The sequence below is a fragment of the Mytilus galloprovincialis genome, chromosome 2, assembly GCF_965363235.1.
Source record: "Mytilus galloprovincialis chromosome 2, xbMytGall1.hap1.1, whole genome shotgun sequence".
In the NCBI taxonomy this organism is placed as follows: domain Eukaryota; kingdom Metazoa; phylum Mollusca; class Bivalvia; order Mytilida; family Mytilidae; genus Mytilus; species Mytilus galloprovincialis.
The window spans coordinates 63935914-63956487 of NC_134839.1; the positions used below are offsets into that span (position 1 = coordinate 63935914).

At 33.3% G+C, this 20574-nt stretch overlaps 1 protein-coding gene across 1 annotated transcript in view; it reads left to right on the top strand.

Moving 5' to 3' along the window:
• LOC143064106 (cubilin-like) overlaps window positions 1-20574 on the top strand; it is a 127987-nt gene that overhangs the window by 33230 nt on the left and 74183 nt on the right. The window contains exons 10-19 of the mRNA XM_076236687.1: window positions 8029-8158; window positions 14200-14500; window positions 15463-15558; window positions 15976-16109; window positions 16720-16906; window positions 17169-17284; window positions 18078-18318; window positions 19156-19340; window positions 19843-20008; window positions 20342-20532. Of these exons, the coding sequence (XP_076092802.1) occupies window positions 8029-8158; window positions 14200-14500; window positions 15463-15558; window positions 15976-16109; window positions 16720-16906; window positions 17169-17284; window positions 18078-18318; window positions 19156-19340; window positions 19843-20008; window positions 20342-20532 (1747 nt within the window). The remainder of the gene's footprint in view (window positions 1-8028; window positions 8159-14199; window positions 14501-15462; window positions 15559-15975; window positions 16110-16719; window positions 16907-17168; window positions 17285-18077; window positions 18319-19155; window positions 19341-19842; window positions 20009-20341; window positions 20533-20574) is intronic.

The window sequence follows — 20574 nt, forward strand, 5'->3', positions numbered from 1 at the left end:
GTTGGGTTCCTGGTATGGTTGGTCTAACTAATTAAATATATATATATACACACATATATATAACAATCCAGAGTATAACCACTCTGTAGATTCAGTCGACTAGTTTAAAAACTATCATTAGCATATAGCTCATTCAGGCGTACAAAGGGTCTCAATAAAAGAACACCTATAAAATTATGTAGCCTTAATTCAACAACATCTGTTTAAAATAACCATCTGTATATAAATACTAGTGGTTATTATCGTCACCAAGACATATATTTCTTTGACTAATTAAAACTATAGGTATAATTTACCCTCTACATATATTGTCACCAACTATTACCACCCAAACTGAGTCACCGAGATTTACTCCCAGCTTCTCCCAAATTCGTCTCCTTAATTTCCTCCTAATGTCTCCCTAATTGTCTCCTTAATTTCCTCCTAAATTCTCCTAATTTCCTCCTAATGTCTCCCTAATTGTCTCCTTAATTTCCTCCTAAAGTCTCCTAATTTCCTCCTAATGTCTCCCTAATTGTCTCCTTAATTTCCTCCTAAAGTCTCCTATTTTCGTCCTAATGTCTCCCTAATTGTCTCCTTAATTTCCTCCTAAAGTCTCCTATTTTCCTCCTAAAGTCTCCCTAATTGTCTCCTTAATTTCCTCCTAAAGTCTCCTAATTCCCTCCTAATGTCTCCCTAATTGTCTCCTTAATTTCCTCCTAAAGTCTCCTAATTTCCTCCTAATGTCTCCCTAATTGTCTCCTTAATTTCCTCCTAAAGTCTCCTATTTTCCTCCTAATGTCTCCCTAATTGTCTCCTTAATTTCCTCCTAATGTCTCCCTAATTCGTCTCCTAATTTCCTCCTAAATTCTCCGAGATTTCAAGTTTGGTGTTTCATAACATTCAATTCCAAACCACAACAATTACTGCTTTCCGTAGTTGATCATTTTAGTTTTATAAGAATGTCAGCCAATCACAGACCCTCTTACATAAGTCGGACCAATCAGCAACCATCTCTCTAATTAGGGAAATTCCCGAAATGGCAATTCAAAATGTAAACACTGGACATTTTATGTAAATAAAGATGTTTTCCAGCTTAAAATCATTAAGAACTAACCTATGTATTCATCATGAAGGTTATTAAACCAACAGGATAACTTAGGAACACATGAAAAAGGTTAATATCTCAAATATACAACAGAACTAAAGGTACCGGCACCCCGGGAACAAACTTTGTCACCGCGAGTAAGTTCCTCTCATAACATCACTTGAAACACAATAGAATTAAATCAATTTTAGTGTAATCAGCGTATCGAATACACTCATATGCAAAGCATACCATCTCACAGACATCTCCGTATTATTATTTGTACTTAATAACACAGCATATTCAAAAAGGGGGGTTGACGGCATTACATTGCCCCCATCCTTCAGAATTTGGTCCCCAAATAGGTTAACTTGATTTGGTTCCCAGCAATAGGAACTAAAATTAGGTAATATTTGATAATATTCAACAAACATTTAAATAACATTTATCAGGCACATATATATAGTCAGTATATTTACAGTACTTTATGACTTTGATTTTTCAAAACAAAAATCTTATTCCAATTTGGCTGATATTTTACTATAACTAATAAACAGAGTATATAAATACAACTCAACTAAATATAGATATAATTTTCTATAACTAAAACACATAAAGGAGCTTATTCTTGACCAATAATACATGTATTTTACTATCGGGCTGTTTTTGTTTACTTCGTTTCACTCTGGTTTGAGGTTCTTTTATTCTGGTTTGTAAGCATAATGAAATGCTTTTCCAACAAAACCATTTTATCATTCAATGCTCCATAAACATTGACCAGTGATTAGGTCACTCGTGAGTTTATCTCTTTTGAGCACTAATGTCGTTCCTATCTGTTAATGATTTTTGTTTTTAACCCTTTTTGGTGTTAAATATACTTGTTGCTCTCTTAAAACTTTGAACCGGGCTTGCAAACATTGTACAAAGTTTCTCTTGCAGACCCGTTCTTGCCAAGCCTTGCTCTATAGACACTGACCAGTAATAAGGTCACTCGTGTGTCTATCTCTTTTGAGCAATCAAACACCACCTTCAGTACTATACGATCTGTGAAATATTTTAGGTGCACGCAGCCTTCTTAGGAAGGTGCTTCGTTGTGTACCTCTCGTTATTTACGGACCAACATGTACTCTATCTTTTCTGATCAACTCTCTCAAGAAACATACCTTCAGGTTTCATATTTTGACTGGCCAGGCCAAAACATCTACATTTCAGTACTTAACTGAGACAAGTCTTTCTAGCAACATATTTTATTTTAATTTTCTTTATTAAGAGTATAGATAACCATTATTTTCATAGGGCCTCTCACTAAGATTGCAATCATTTAAAAATCATCCTATCTGTGTGTTGAATAATCGCATAGCACCACATAACCAGAGTTTTAACCAAACTGTCAAATGACTTTCTATGTTTTAATATTAAAATTTCTGAAACTAAAATTACCAATATAGTGCAGTATTTTCACCCAAAATGTTCGTTAGTTTAAAACAAATCCCAACAGAATTGTATTTAGCGCTACCATTGACTGTGCCGTGAGTAATAGTTTATCTCTGTAGCATTAACTTCTACAATTTCCGCTTCGGAAATTTTACCTGAGACATCATCTCTCATTTTAAAACAAGGTATAACCTCCTCTTTATAACTAGTAAGCCATCCTTAGTGAAAGGATATCAACATAATATTTATACATAAAACCTATTCCACAAATAGCGACATCTTTTATGTCCGTCCAATAAAAAAGGATCATGTTTAAAATACATGAGTATTTAACTTTATTTCTAAATTTGCTTTTATTTATTAATTCTGAAGAGTTTGACAAAAATCTAATACATTGATTATATTTATGATTTTTGTTTTGTTTTATGGACAATGGTCTACAGTGTTTCAGTCTCGACTGTACGAACATTCCGACCTTTCTGTATATCAGCTATACGTAAAGCTTCAAGTCTAACAGCAATATTCTCTGCTTCATTTATTGAAGTTGGCCCAACCTCTCTCAATCGGAGGCGTATATCAGTCTCAGGAATTGCATCGATAAAATAATCGAGGGACAATGTGTCCATAACAAGAGCAGTAGTATCCGGGTAAGCCCTACGTGTAAGTTTCTTTATAGCTTGTGCCAGTTCTGGCAGTGTTTCATTTTTATACGACCGCAAATTTTGAAAAAATTTTCGTCGTATATTGCTATCACGTTGGCGTCTGCGTCGTCGTCGTCGTCGTCGTCGTCGTCCGGCGTCCGAATACTTTTAGTTTTCGCACTCTAACTTTAGTAAAAGTGAATAGAAATCTATGAAATTTTAACACAAGGTTTATGACCATATAAGGAAGGTTGGTATTGATTTTGGGAGTTTTGGTCCCAACATTTTAGGAATAAGGGGCCAAAAAGGGCCCAAATAAGCATTTTCTTGGTTTTCGCACCATAACTTTAGTTTAAGTTAATAGAAATCTATGAAATTTTGACACAAGGTTTATGACCACAAAAGAAAGATTGGGATTGATTTTGGGAGTTTTGGTTTCAATAGTTTAGGAATAAGGGGCCAATAAAGGGCCCAAATAAGCATTTTTCTTGGTTTTTGCACAATAACCTTAGGTTAAGTAAATGGAAATCTATGAAATTTAAACACAATGTTTATGACCACAAAAGGAAGGTTGGTATTTATTTTGGGAGTTTAGGACCCAACAGATTAGGAATTAGGGGCCAAAAAGGGACCCAAATAAGCATTTTTCTTGGTTTTCGCACTATAATGTTAGTATAAGTAAATACAAATCTATGAAATTTAAACACAAGGCTTATGACCATAAAAGGAAGGTTGGTATTGATTTTGGGAGTTTTGTTCCCAACAGTTTAGGAAAAAGGGGCCCAAAGGGTCCAAAATTAAACTTTGTTTGATTTCATCAAAATTGAATAATTGGGGTTCTTTGATATGCCGAATCTAACTGTATATGTAGATTCTCAACTTTTGGTCCCGTTTTCAAATTGGTCTACATTAAGGTCCAAAGGGTCCAAAATTAAACTTAGTTTGATTTTGACAAAAAATGAATCGGTTGGGTTCTTTGATATGTTGAATCTAAAAATGTACTTAGATTCTTGATTATTGAAGTTTTTTTGGTCCAGTTTTCAAATTGGTCTACATTAAGGTCCAAAGGGTCCAAAATTAAACTTTGTTTGATTTCATCAAAAATTGAATCCTTGGGGTTCTTTGATATGCCAAATCTAACTGTGTATGTAGATTCTTCATTTTTGGTCCTGTTTTCAAATTTCAAATTCTACATTAAAGTCCAAAGGGTCCAAAATTAAACTAAGTTTGATTTTAACAAAAATTGAATTCTTGGGCCTCTTTGATATGCTGAATCTAAACATGTACTTAGATTTTTGATTATGGGCCCAGTTTTCAAGTTGGTCCAAATCAGGATCTAAAATTATTATATTAAGTATTGTGCAATAGCAAGTCTTTTCAATTGCACAGTATTGTGCAATGGCAAGAAATATCTAATTGCACAATATTGTGAAATAGCAAATTTTTTTTTAATTAGAGTTATCTTTCTTTGTCCAGAATAGTAAGCAAGAAATATCCTATTTGTGCAATAGCAAGAATTTTTTTTAATTGGAGTTATCTTTCTTTGTCCAGAATCAACTTAAATCTTTGTTATATACAATATACAATGTATATACACTTTTTACTACCAACTGATAAATTTAAATAATCTTTACCATTCAGTGATAACAAGCAGTTTTTTTACATCTTAATATTTTATGATGTATTTAAATGAGTAGTTATTGTTGCAAACTCCATTAGAAATTTGAATTGATATCAGTTTTGAAAAAGGGAAACGGGGATGTGAAAAAAAAGTGGGGGGGTTAAATTTTTCTCATTTCAGATTTCATAAATAAAAAGAAAATTTCTTCAAACATTTTTTTGAGAGGATTAATATTCAACAGCATAGTGATTTGCTCAAAGGCAAAAAAAACCTTTTAAGTTCATAAGACCACATTCATTCTGTGTCAGAAACCTATGCTGTGTCAACTATTTAATTTTAGATTTAAAAAGTTTGAAGAAGAAATCTTTAATTGATTTGTAAAATCTTGGCATTTGTTTTGTGTAAAAAAAAACCATGTAATGTCAAACATTTGATCACAATCCAAATTCAGAGCTGTATCATGCTTGAATGTTTTGTCCATACTTGCCCCAACTGTTCAGGGTTCGACCTCTGCGGTCGTATAAAGCTGCGCCCTGCGGAGCACCTGGTTCATTCTTACCCTTGTTTGCAACTCAGCCCTAAAAATTTCTGACCTATTCATCGAACCGAACCGATTTTTCAGAGCATTAACCAAACACTCAAAATCGTGCCGTTCCCGATCAGTGATTTCATTTAATATAGCCCGAGCACTTCCAGATAAACTACTAGCCAAAAGTAAGGCCTTAGTCTTAGGGTCCCAATCATTTATTTCTGCCAATAAATCAAATTGTGTCAAATACTCCTCCAAATCATCCGAACCGTCATAGATTTGTGGTTTTATTTTGCATGAGATATCAGGTTTTGACTGTCTGATATCTGAAATATGACTGTTATTTTTATCAGTCTTACCGTGCCTGACTATGTGTTCCAGACTATTTGCTGTACTTTCAATTCCCCGTCCTAAAATTGGGGTTGACATACTTTTCATAGCTTGTCCTTCAAATTTTGCAAACATCTGGTTCATATCATTTGAAAAATCGGAAAAACATTTGTCCATCCGAAGTTTCATTTCTGCCCGTGCCTCTGCCATCATTCTCTCCGTTCTTTTAAAAATTTCACAACTTTGTGTCTCTAATAAACTCTCATGCATAGTTGCATCTGCTTCATCAACAATCTCATTGAGATGTGGGCCAAACGTAACAACGTTTGAATCATCCATTCTTATTATAATTTTTGGTTTTATAATTAAATTATGTAATTGTTCAAACAATAACAGACTCTATAAATGTATCCCACCGCTGCCACCAAATATAACGCTGCCTCCCTGGTGTTAGAGTCGGACACCAGAGATAACAGGTTACAAATAAAAGGGATTTCTTTAACTGGTATGGTTTATATTACTATAAGATGTATGGCCCGACGTCTAATTGGAATACCGTCGAACCAACACACTTTACAGCTTCGTTAACCTAGTAGACTCTAGAGGTCTATCAATATAATTATTATTTATAAATAAAAGACAAAACATATAAAACTTGTGATCATTTATTTAACAATCTTAAAATGTCAGAGAGAATGGCTGTGAAGGCTCTAGCTGTTTCTGGTTTGGTTGGGTTCCTGGTATGGTTGGTCTAACTAATTAAATATATATATATACACACATATATATAACAATCCAGAGTATAACCACTCTGTAGATTCAGTCGACTAGTTTAAAAACTATCATTAGCATATAGCTCATTCAGGCGTACAAAGGGTCTCAATAAAAGAACACCTATAAAATTATGTAGCCTTAATTCAACAACATCTGTTTAAAATAACCATCTGTATATAAATACTAGTGGTTATTATCGTCACCAAGACATATATTTCTTTGACTAATTAAAACTATAGGTATAATTTACCCTCTACATATATTGTCACCAACTATTACCACCCAAACTGAGTCACCGAGATTTACTCCCAGCTTCTCCCAAATTCGTCTCCTTAATTTCCTCCTAATGTCTCCCTAATTGTCTCCTTAATTTCCTCCTAAATTCTCCTAATTTCCTCCTAATGTCTCCCTAATTGTCTCCTTAATTTCCTCCTAAAGTCTCCTAATTTCCTCCTAATGTCTCCCTAATTGTCTCCTTAATTTCCTCCTAAAGTCTCCTATTTTCCTCCTAATGTCTCCCTAATTGTCTCCTTAATTTCCTCCTAATGTCTCCCTAATTGTCTCCTTAATTTCCTCCTAAAGTCTCCTATTTTCCTCCTAAAGTCTCCCTAATTGTCTCCTTAATTTCCTCCTAAAGTCTCCTAATTCCCTCCTAATGTCTCCCTAATTGTCTCCTTAATTTCCTCCTAAAATCTCCTAATTTCCTCCTAATGTCTCCCTAATTGTCTCCTTAATTTCCTCCTAAAGTCTCCTATTTTCCTCCTAATGTCTCCCTAATTGTCTCCTTAATTTCCTCCTAATGTCTCCCTAATTCGTCTCCTAATTTCCTCCTAAATTCTCCGAGATTTCAAGTTTGGTGTTTCATAACATTCAATTCCAAACCACAACAATTACTGCTTTCCGTAGTTGATCATTTTAGTTTTATAAGAATGTCAGCCAATCACAGACCCTCTAACATAAGTCGGACCAATCAGCAACCATCTCTCTAATTAGGGAAATTCCCGAAATGGCAATTCAAAATGTAAACACTGGACATTTTATGTAAATAAAGATGTTTTCCAGCTTAAAATCATTAAGAACTAACCTATGTATTCATCATGAAGGTTATTAAACCAACAGGATAACTTAGGAACACATGAAAAAGGTTAATATCTCAAATATACAACAGAACTAAAGGTACCGGCACCCCGGGAACAAACTTTGTCACCGCGAGTAAATTCCTCTCATAACATCACTTGAAACACAATAGAATTAAATCAATTTTAGTGTAATCAGCGTATCGAATACACTCATATGCAAAGCATACCATCTCACAGACATCTCCGTATTATTATTTGTACTTAATAACACAGCATATTCAAAAAGGGGGGTTGACGGCATTACAATATATTTAGTTATATAATTTCCGACAACCTGATGATGCAATCAGTTTTGTTCGTGTTGCATGTTAGGGATTAGGATTTGGGTCCCTTTAAAAAGAAACGTCTATTTAGTTGATTTACAAAATTATGTTGATCACAAGGCATTTGGAAACCTGCTGATGGATATTACAGTATTTTACTTGGATTTATATTTAATACTAGGATTGTATTTTTTTATAGAATATTTTTTACTATGATCATTTATTTTGTAGATGTCGCTGTACAGCTGATTACCATGGTGTACTATGTACAGAAAGACATGATGATTGTACAGGAGCTTCTAATGAACAGATGTGTGGACATGGTACATGTGTTAATAGACAGCGTACACAACCAAATATGGCAAGTATTTGTTAAAAGTTTTAAAGAATGCATATGCAATATGAATTGAGTGCAAATTAAAATATTTTAAATGTTAAAACCATGAAAATTTTGCTGTGTGAAAATAATAATTGTTTAACCCAATGTGTATTGAATTTGAGCTTTAAAACCATTGAGTTTTCATGGCACATAAATGGTGCATAAATTTTTTTCTTATACCCTATAAAGTTGATGGTTTGCTGACACCAAAACTTTGGAAAAGATAAAGCCATCATACTTTTAACAAATGATTTTTCCTATTTCATGGATATACATGTATGAATGTTGTCAAAATTCAAGATTTGAAAGTATGCTTGGATTAGTTTGATAATTAAAAACATACAATAACACGGTGGGTATGGTTGTCCTGCGAGAGAACGTTCTGTGCTGGTGATTCGGTCCTGACGGGTGCTGGTGATCAATGAAAAAATGTAAACAAAGACGAAAATGATGATTTTTGACGTTTTCACTCATAAAAAATTGAAGAAAACAGTTGAGATTTTTCAATTTTGTTTCTTATGGGTTCATATGTAAACCATTAAAAAGTTGACCCTCTAAACTGTTTCAGTAAGCGTAACACAAAAATGCTCATTTTCAGAAAATCAAGAACTGAAAAAATAAAACAAAAATGCTCATAGAGTCCGCTTTCTATACCGCAATCCACACGACAAAACTATTTTGTGAAAAAACATTGGAATTTATTAAAATTTAGCATTTTCTCAATTTATTCATGTCCTGATACTGTGCTGGTGGGTCCTGTCATTGTGCTGGTGGGTCCTGATACGGTGCTGGTGATTTTGGATAAGAAGTTGGTCATATTTGAAACAAATGTTAAAAAATCAATAAAATTTGGCAGATAATTGTTGTCAATAGGATCTATGACTCCTATTTTAGCTCTTGTGCATCCATTTGGCTGTTTAATATGTGTTTTCAAATGATCGTAACTTGTATTACATAATTACATAAAAGGGCAACATCTTTCGTCCAATATCAGATAACAAGATATAGTATCTAAAATAAGAATAGTTTTATTAAGATATTAAATGTCCCTTACATTGATGCTTCAACAATGATCAAAGCCCATGCCGAATAGACATGTTTGTTAGCGCTCCGCATACCCCTCCCCACTTCCACCCAATCAATCCTCCTCATTTCCTCCTTCATTGTTACAGTGGTGTATCAACACAACAATTTATCACATAAAATAATAACACAAAGACACACATTATTGAACAACGAATGCTCGCAGGTACTGAAAGCTAGTTCAAAGCCCCCATTTTCAACTAATAGATAAACCGTGTTCTCATATACAAAAATCCCAATCGTGTCGATTAAAAAAGTCTCAAATCTTAAGTTCACATTTTAATGTTTGATGAAGCAGAACTTTAAAAGTGTGCAGTGAATCTTGTGCTCACAACAGTTATTGTCATTATTATGTTTACATAAGACTTATAAAGGAATTAAGAAGGTACCAAGAAATATTTTACAGTTCAATTTAATGATCATGAATGGAAGGAAATGGTACGGAAGTTTACATAGGACAAAAAGAAATTGATAGTATTTTTTGGCGAAAGACTTAAACGCTTCTTTGTATTATATAGTACAGCTCTTCTATAAAAGCATGCAAAAAAAAACTTTGATTGACCAGGGCCGTAACTACATTGAGGCTAATGAGGCAAATGCCTCATGATGGAAATTTCAAAAAAACAAACAAACAAAAAAACTGAAACAAAAGATTGTCTTCATATCAAATTGTTTTCACAGAGTGTCTCTTGCAAGAAGCAAGTTCTCTTCAATAGCTGATGTCGCCCCTGCATGTTTTTTGTGATCCATGTTTCTATTTTACTTTTGGTTTTCAGAGTTGATGGTCTATTGTTTGTACTTTTGTGTCCCGGGTTTGTCTTTTGTTCATTTAATGTCCTACTTTATGACTATAGTCTGAATGTTGATTTTCATTTGTAAACGTGTGCAATGTTGCATGTCCACCGATGTCCAGACATTGTGCGAGAAAATATTTTAAGAATATGCGATGCTACTGGACACAGAAAAAAATGGTCGTTTCACTGATGTTTTTTAGTATTGATTGTAAAATTGGTTATTTTCTCTGAATCGTTTAAATCACTCGAAACTAGGCAAGACATGCACAGAAGTGATAGATATATGTATAAACATAGAAATTGAATATTTTAATCAACAACAAAAATAAAAAAATATCTGTATCATATACCCAAGCGCCTGTGGATAAAACTAGATAGCTGACATGGTTTAGATTAAAGTAAGACCATCAATTTCCCGGTATCAAATCATTTGAAAAAAAACAACAATGTATTGCCATATGACCTTTTACATTGAAGGGTTAAACTTGCATAAAGTCGTGTTCAGACCCTTTAACAGAAAGTAAAGAAATATGGAGTAAAACGTGTACCGGACCTTATCACACACAAAGTCAATGCATAGAAAAAATACAAATAATCATTGGCCAAAGTTTTTATTCCTGTTCTTCATCTTGATAGTTGCTGGAGGGTCTTCAATAATAAAAGAATCATTAATACCGTTAAACATGGTCAAGATGGTCCCTAGTGTCGACTTAAGCAGTAGTAGTGCTTAAAGTATTATACTGTACTGTCACTATATTTTAATCTAGTCATAAAAAAAATCACCAAAGTCAGCACAGTAACAAGACGAACAGACAGACAGATCTGGTATTAATGATTATGAGAATTACGATTTTTGCTTTATCCTACATATCGGTCTTTTAATGTTGTCCCTTTAACCTAAAAGTTTTAAATTGCAATGAATCTATGGATTTGCTTTGAGACCAGAATATTGTCGAAAAAAAAGCTAAAGATTATTTGCTTTTCAATGTAAGGAGAAGTCCTGGAAAGGCTCAGAATTCAGGATTTTGCATTATTTTTCTCAGAGCTTCTCGTAAAAAAAAATTCGCCTCGCTACGCTCGCCGAATATACTCTGCCTCACTATTAAAAGTGGCTAATTACGGCCCTGTTGACTTGCTTGCTATGTTTGCTTGGATGTTTTCAAACAATAGGTAGGCGGAGTTTCAATACATACTGGGATTTGATTGGACAAACACAAACTGACAGGAATTGAAGTTAATGTTTATTGTCCAAACAAATTCTAGTATATAGTAAACAGACTACTTATCTGTCGTTTACAAACATCCAAACAATCATAGCAAGCAATTTGATCAATGGTTTGCTTTGCATATATTTATAGAAGAGCTGTAAATTCTAAAAAAAAATCTTGTTGTCGTAGATGGTTAAATCCTCAACAAAATCTCAATAACTTTGTTGGAACGAATAAAGGTTTTAAATCAAATTTTCGTGGACTTTTTAGCTTCCACCCTGACGAGGCATGTTAGCCGTTCGTATGCTCTTGCACCTGACGCACGGAAACTTTCACATTTCCATCTTCTTTTCAGAAATATTTTACCCAGCTCATACTTGACAGGATTGTTATCCTAGTAAAAGGTGAAACCAATGAATTTAACAGAAGTTAAAAATTCCACAATACTATATAATTCATTTTATGTGTCAATTTGTTTGAAAAAAGTCGAAAAGAAGAGAGTTTTTTTAATGTCATGATTATCTGTCGCTTTCTAGATCTATGCTTACTAGCATTTATTTCAGATGACAAGGACTCCTCACTCTGGTGACCCTGCTGCCTTTCATAGCTTTATCCGTGTACATATATTAATAGATAAACAAAAGGCTGCAACTGGTATTTTTGTATTTAAAATGATTCGTTGTAACGAGAATATTTGTGGTGAATGGAAACTGTGAGGGTCAAAATCTTAAATTGCTTATAAATGTTGCTGGACCAAGTTTCGTTATCTTATCTGAATTTTCTGAAATGTGCAAGGTAGATATACATTGGCCTTTTGATTTTTTTTACTCGGTAAGTTTTGCCCTAATTGGTTGAACTTTTTCAATGTTAAAGCCGATTTCAATGAGTGTGTAGACAAAGGGAATATCCTTGGTTATCTTGCTTGCAGAACAGAAAAGACATTGTTAGGTTATGTAAACTACCCTACTTTAAGAGTAGACTAGTCCGACAAATGACACATCTTTCTGTCTGTAGGACCAGGCTACTTCGAAAGGAGGGTAGTATACCTTACCTAACAATGACTTCACGGTTTAGCTAACAAGCAAGCTAACCAAAGATATAACACCTGCCTACATACTCAATGGAATCGGCTGTAACTAAAAACTCGAATACATTTTAACAGACAGTTGTCATGTTTGTTAATGAATATTGTTTTTCCTAGATTCACTCTTGAAAAATCATTTGGTAACATTTGGTCAAGTAATTTCAGATTATATCTTTTTGTAATTGCGGACGCCAAGACAATACATGAACCTCACACAACCCCTCGACACAGGTGAGCTTATATATGATCTTATAGCGATTCGGGTTGATAACCAGTTGAAATTAAGCCAGTTTTGTGTGTGTGTAGATTTGTATTGTTTTAAACTGTTATGACCTTTTAAAGTTAAATGTAGGTGTTTAATCTAAGAATTTCTTTTTGAAACTTATATACTTGTTTTATACTCAATTGGTAGTATGATGCTACGAGGTATTTTAATTTTTGAAATTGACATATTCTAGTCTGCCCTTTCCTTGAATAGTGATTTTTTTTAGTGTTCTATCGAACTTTTGAAAAAAAATACCTGATAACCGTTCAGACAAAAAAATTATGATGAAAAAATCTTACAGATACAGCAAGTGGTTCTTAATAGCTATAAGATACATTTTTCTTTTAAAATACAACTTTTAAATCTTACGGGAAACTATTCCAAGCTTAAAACTTTCACTGTAACCTCGCTCTAACTTATCCCCCATCCCCCCAAAAAAAAACAAACAAACAAACCCGCAATACTATTGTCATTCTTATAGTCAGCACTAAATTGTTCACAAACAAATGTGTTTTAAGCTGCTAAAAACATATGATTCAAACGCTCAGAAAGTCTTTTGTTCTATATTTTTGCTCTCCATTTTTATGCAAAACCTTTTACATTTTTATTTTATGGGTTATTGTTGAAGGTCGTACGATGACGTATGGTTCTTAACACATACTTCCTTTGGTTTCTTATGGAAAGTCCATTGACAACAAACATACCACATCATCTACTTTATATAAGTATTGTATAAATTACAACGAATTTTCTTAATCTTGCAAAATGATCGTTATCCCGAAAATCGTAAACATATTTTCTTATCTTAAAAGGGGGCAAGAAGGGTTCCTTTAACAGGCCAATAAATAAGATTACAGTAAATTTAAAAAAAAAATTTAAAAAATAGGGGTATTTTTTCTCTCATAATAACAGTAAACAGATTCACAACAATGTCAATTTCAAGAAAACAGACAACAGTTAATTAGTCAATAACAGTACAGCATCAATGATCTTGAATATATGCCACTTTTAACTAAAATATAAAGGCACAGAACCAGGACATAGGAGCACAGAACCAGGACTGTTTTTCTTATCACCAGCACAGCATCAGGACAATTCCGTTTAACGAACTTGCACGACTTTTGCAATATAATATTGTTGTAATATACTTTGCATGGTACTTATGACGCATCAGAGAAAAATTAAGCAACAAAACTGTCGTTTTATTGCCGTTCTGATACAATGTAAACAAACCCACCAGCACCTGACAGGACCAAATCACCAGCACAGAACGTTCTCTCGCAGGACAACCATACCCACCGTGAATAAGGTACCCATTTGGGTTTGAATGTCTATCTTTCTTAAACATTCAGGCATAGTGTATATTAGCTTGCCCACTGAGCTTGTTACATACATTGTAACCTGCCTAATACTACATTCAAGTATTCCAACATCCTGCATTAACCAACACATTTTCATGGTCTCAAAATATGCCTATCCTTGCAGAAAAAACTTGAGTATTACCACCCCCTGCTTAACTTTTTCTAATCCACCAGTGTCCGATAACACAGGTTACACTGTATAATTAAGAATAGAATGCATATTTTTAGCCTAAGTATACCTGTATTTGTGATGATGGATGGACAAAGTCTGGATCTGATCCTTCATGTACTGTAGATGTGGATGAATGCAACGAAAGATCCAATGCATGTTCTGTTGACCCGCAAGTTCCTTGCATAAATCTTCCTGGAACATTCAGTTGTGGTCAGTGTCCAGCTGGCTACATTGGTAATGGCTTCTCTTGTGCTGATATCAATGAATGTGCCAATAACAATGGTGGATGTTCGTTAGTTCCCCGTGTAGATTGTATCAACACACGTGGATCAAGATCTTGTGGACCTTGCCCTTCAGGTATGCTATAATTTCTTTGGCTTTGTATCTTTACCTTTTACACAATGTACTTTTATATATTTTTTGGTTTTGCTGAAGTATGTATACAAGCCTATGAAATATTTATTCTCCGTTGAACATCTGAATTGGTGGTTCACGAAATCCAGGAAAAATTGGTATCCCAAAAATAATACTGAATCCACAGTAATACTGCCAGGATTTCAATGATAGTAAAGCTTAACAAAACTTGCTCTTTTTGCTTAGGGTTTTTTCAAAGATTCTTAAATTTTGAAGAAATGATGCACTTGTCTTACGTATTAACATAGTGCTCCAGAGTAAAGATATTGAATAAGGAGATGTGGTAAGGGACGACATCAAAAGATCGATGTAGGATAAAAAACTTAAATCAAATAGTTTGGGGGTGGGGGGTCAACATTGCTGCAAGTTTTGTTAATCTAAAATCGATTTTACATATATCCCTATTGGTCAATCAATTTTTCCCAAATTAAGTTAAGAGGGGGGTGTGGGGGTCAGTGAAAAAACTATGTGAATTAAGTTTTTTATCTTTCATTGAACTTTTGATGTCCTCCCTAACATTGCTGATGAGACAACTATCCAACAGAGTCCAAAAAACATGGATTAAATCACATATAACGGTTAATCACTTTCAGATGACCATACTTCTAAACAACAGTCACATGATTTGGGATGTCAAAATAATTGGTAACTTCAGGAAAAGATATTTTACATATTCTGATAACCCTCTTTACCATGTCCTGAGATCTTTAAGATTAAACACAAACCGAGACCATTATTAATCAAAACATGTATTAGGAGAACCAGATTCAAACTTTACTATTACTTTTTAAAGAAAAAGCTTATTTTACCTCCTCCCCTGTAATTAAAGATATTCTTAAAATGATTAAAAGTAAAAAATTCAGCCAGTTCAAGCAATTATGACAGATGTGCTGTTTCCAATATAGGTTACCAAGGAAATGGAGTCACATGTTCATGGGTCGGTCTGTGTGGAACAAATAATGGAGGATGTCATCCAATGGCAGTATGTTCTGAAAATCCAGGTATCTTTTTTTATCAGAAAAATTTATAAAACATGTTTCTTAATTTAATTATTTAGAGTGCATAAATTCATTTGCTCAAAATGTGTTTATACAGGAACAAAAATATTACTAAATAATTCAAAGATTTGAAATGTTCAGCTTATAGTTGTCTTTATTTTGCTATGTATATTTCAGTCAGATATATTTTTCTGTGTTAATTTATGGTATTACTATACTTGAATTTCTTATAAAACAAAGAACAATAAAAATCATTTTTTCTACTGATTTTGGCTGTAGAAACAACTACGAATAAAAGTAGCAATTAATTAGACTGCAACAAAATGATGCAATTAACCAAAAAGTATCCAGAGATTAATATATTGTTATGCAATTGTTCTTCTAATAACATCTTACAGTTGTTAGAGCATATATTTATAGGGTTTGGTGGAAGAATGTGTACCTGTCGTCAAGGCTATGTTGGGAATGGTATAGGAGCCAGTGGTTGTGTACAGCAGGGACCCACTACTGGAGCATGTGCTAGTAACCCATGTAGAAATGGAGGCCTTTGTCAGGTTATTTTACACCATTATTATGATCCTTTTTTGTCTATTTAATTTCTGTTGGTCCAACATATAAAACCCAATTTTAACACTATCACACGATGAACTAAGAAATAAAGGGAGAGAACTGTAAAATGCAATGGCTAACAGAACAACTTACCTTGGAAATCAGACATGACCATAGATTTACTAATACTGTGGATTAATTATTATTCATTGGATACCAATTTTTGCTGATTTTGTGGGAACAAGTTAACCATAAATTTAAATGCTTAACAAATTATTTATTTTCTATAGACTTGTATATCGACTTTGGCAAAACCAGGAATAAAATATCCATGAGAATGCAAGTTTTCCTCAATCCATTAAAATATGTACCCACGAAACTGAATGAATTCACAGTACTTCTGAATCCTTAATTTTCATGCAGTACCAATATTCATGGATTTCATTGGAATGATTGAACCACAAATTTGAGTGTTCTGTGAAATTTTCCAATAGGATGAAATGCAGAATTTTACAATACCACTTTCAAGTATCCATGACATGAAAATGAGTTTTAATGAAAATAATGAATCTACAATATATCATCCATCAGTGAATAAAAGTGTATCTTTTTCAGAACTCTGGAACCTCCTTCAGTTGTGTATGTAATCCAGGATTTGGTGGTTTGAGATGTGATACGAATGTTAACGAGTGCTCCAGTAATCCATGTCAGAATGGCGGCACATGTGTAGATGGCGTTAATGGTTATAACTGTCAATGTACTGGTACCTTCTCTGGTTCCAACTGTCAGGAACAACAACAGTGTACTTATATTTAAAGTTTATTATTGTAAAACGATATTTATATGTTCACAGCTCAGGAATAATCTCTGCTCCTGTTAAGTTTTCGCCAAATTTAATGGTCATAGGTCTAACAAAATTTCATGAAAATATTGTGGGCTGCATTGCAACAAAGTAAATAACTTTAATTATTTTAGACTGTTTATGACCAATGAAGTTCATTATGAAATACTTTGACAACATTTTGTGCCTAAAATCTAATTTCTGATACCTCATTTATATACAGCATGTGGAGGGACATTGACAGAAGAATCTGGTACCCTCATATATCCATCATCACCTGGGACATCATATCCACATGGTGTAAACTGTGCATGGGAGATCAGAGGGGCAGTAGGGAAGGTGAGGATACCAGTTCACTAAGAAACAATAATTGTATTTTGGAAAGAATACACAAGGATTGTATTGCCTTTTTAATGTTATCACAAATCAGAAAATAATAGACGCCCTTAATTTTTGTATATTTCAATACTTTTGAGGGAAAGTAACTTGTCTGTTTTGAAAACCATTAAGTTTTTTTTAAAGTTTGAAATGCAAGTTATAATTTACAATTATATGTATATTTCTCTATTTATTTCATATTTTGTAAATCCTTCTTTCTGCTTATGTATTGGTCTAATTGCAGATCCCCCTTTCTGCCCCTCTTTAAATAGTTACTTTATCTCTTGTCTTCAAACCATTATTGTTTGAGTCTTGAATTATTGAACATGGAAGTCTTATAAATTCATCTGTCAAATAACATAGGTAATTATTTGTTATTTTTCTATGAACTAGTCTTGATTTTTCAGATGAGCATTTTCCTACCCTTGATTATTGATATATTGGAAGCTCTAAAAAATAAGACCTTATTATTTGAAGGTTTTGAAAAGTTTTTAATACTCTCTTAAGTTTTCAAATTAGTTAGTGAATTTGATGTATGAATAAACAATGATAAATGAAAATGAATAATATGAAAAAAGTTGGGCTTTGCTCATTGTTGAAGGCTGAATGGTGACCTAAAGCTGTTCATTTCTGTGTATTTCAGTCTCTTGTGGAGAGTTTTCTCATTGGCAATCATGCCTCATCTTATTTTTATATTAAATTATGATAAATTGGAAGTTTTTCTCAAAATAAATATCTTGCTTGAATATGGCAGATACTGATGTTAACCTTTACACAGTTCAACATAGAGCAGCATTCCAACTGTAATTTTGATTACCTACAAATACATGATGGACCTACAGCTTCACAGCATAGGATTGGAAAATACTGTGGGACAACACTACCTAATGGTGGAACAATAAATACCACAACACACGAAGCATACCTGTGGTTCCATAGCGATGATAGTATTGCACGTGATGGCTTTACAGTCACCTGGAGATCTGTTATACCAGGTAGCTTATTGTTTATTATTGCAGTGAAATTTATGTTATGCTATATTTTAACTTTAAAAAATATTTATGGTCTCTGCCAGAATATCCTTATTGTAATGGTTTTATCATGGGATTTTGATTAAGTGCTTACTGATTCATTAGTGTTCTTGGTACACTAATTACCTAGGATTTAGTGGGTACAGATAGATTGTCCACAAATTTAAATGTTGAAGGAAGTGTTTTCTTTCTGCTTGAATCCAGACTGGCATACCTCGATGTCAACTACCCATGACACAATTCTTCCCTGATCTTGAAAATTGTTACTCACAAAAAAATTCAAGATATACAATATATCAGAGCAGCTAGAAATAATATTGACATTTTGTGCCTTAACTGAAACTTAATTTTGTTCAGGTATGTTTTGTACCTCAGTCCAATTTTCTGTATCTACATTTACAAATCTTTTAGATTTTGTTTGTGTCTCTTGATAAATAGTGTTATTAGAAGTTTCACTAACATTGGATGATTCCAACCATAATGAGAATAAATTCAAAAGTGTGCAACTATGGTAGTCGTTATTTAAGATTCAAAGAGGGCAAAAAGGTTGGTCTTTATTAAAGATTTGACTCTGTTCCATGCAACTATTTAGGACTTGCTGCAACCATAATAGAATGGGGAAACATGTGTTTTATGTCAAAAGCAAAATTTTATAATGTTAAAAGTATGATGATAATTTAATTGCAAAACTATGGAAAAAAAAGACTTAAGAAATCATAGTGAAATTTGTTTTAATGTGTAAACTTTAAATGCTTGACTCCTGTAGTCAAAAGTTCTATATGTTCTTTTGTCTTTCCTTAGTATGTGGAGGTGAAGTTACCGGAAACAACCATGGCATGATTAATAGTCCTGGTTACCCTGGCAACTACCCTAACAACAGGAACTGTGTGTGGAGAATTTCTGTTGATCCAGGAAATAATATAGTGTTTGCCTTTGCTTTTCTAAATTTGGAAAGCCATGTCAATTGTAGTCATGACTACTTACAGGTATGGCAGTATTTTTAATCTAAAAAGTACTTATAACTGTCTGTCAGTCAGCCTCATTTTCCTTGAAAAAAATACCTATTGGACAAAAGGACCAGCTTTGTTTTCAATTGCTTTTCCTTAATCGAATGTGGATTTATTAATTTAAATTTTAAAAATTGTAAGTTTTTAAGACTGAAAATGACCTCATTCTCAAATAATTCAAAGGTTAGACATTGTGATAGAATGACAAATCTTACATTTCTAATACAGTTTTTAATTTCCTAACACAATTATCAAACTGGTCACTGCTTTATTCAGTACTTAAATATTTGTTTGTGTTTCATTGTATTCAGTTCAAAAAGTGAACATGATTGTATATTCACATGGTTTTCAAAGTAGATTTAGCATTTTTAAGCACATAGATATTTAATGTTTGTTCAAACAAAGTAAATGAGAATATTATATTATAAAAGTTAAGTTTTCTGAAGTTTAAATGTATGTAATGTACTGTATCTGATTTCAGATAAGAGATGGTTCCTCAGATGATTCGAGATTGCTGGGTACCTATTGTAATAGCAGCATTTTACCAGCACCTCTGACTACTACTAGTCCTCATGGCTATGTATTATTCCATACTGATCACAGTGTTACAAGAAAGGGGTTCAGTCTTACTTATGCAGGGGTTTCAGGTTAGTATCTGTATAAGTTAAGTTGGTACTAAAACAAGGTGGTTACTCAGTTGTATGAATCAATTAACCTGCATTTCATTGATAAATTGTTGGGGATGAACATGACCACATGATGTTGCTGCACTTTTATGTGCTGTCATTGCATATTATTTTCGAGTATCGTCTCCTGTCGATGATGTCGAAAAATATTAGGCAGTAAGATCAAAGGGAAAATATACACGTTTCAAATAAAGACTAATATCAGTAATCTTTTAATAATATATTTGTGTTATTCATTATATCTTTGTGATGCCTCATTTTGGAGTCATCATAAATATTATGTGATATTTTCAGCTGGTCCTCAGTGTGGAGGAACCCTAACAGATGCCAGTGGTTCAGTGATGTCTCCTAACTATCCAAGTCCATATAATCATGATGCCACCTGTGTATGGGTCATTTCAGTTCATCAAGGTGACCAGATAACCTTGACTTTTGCTGCTATGGATTTAGAACATCATAATGATTGCCAGTATGACTATGTTTTGGTAAGAATTCTCAGTTATTGAATCAAGAATATGATATGATTT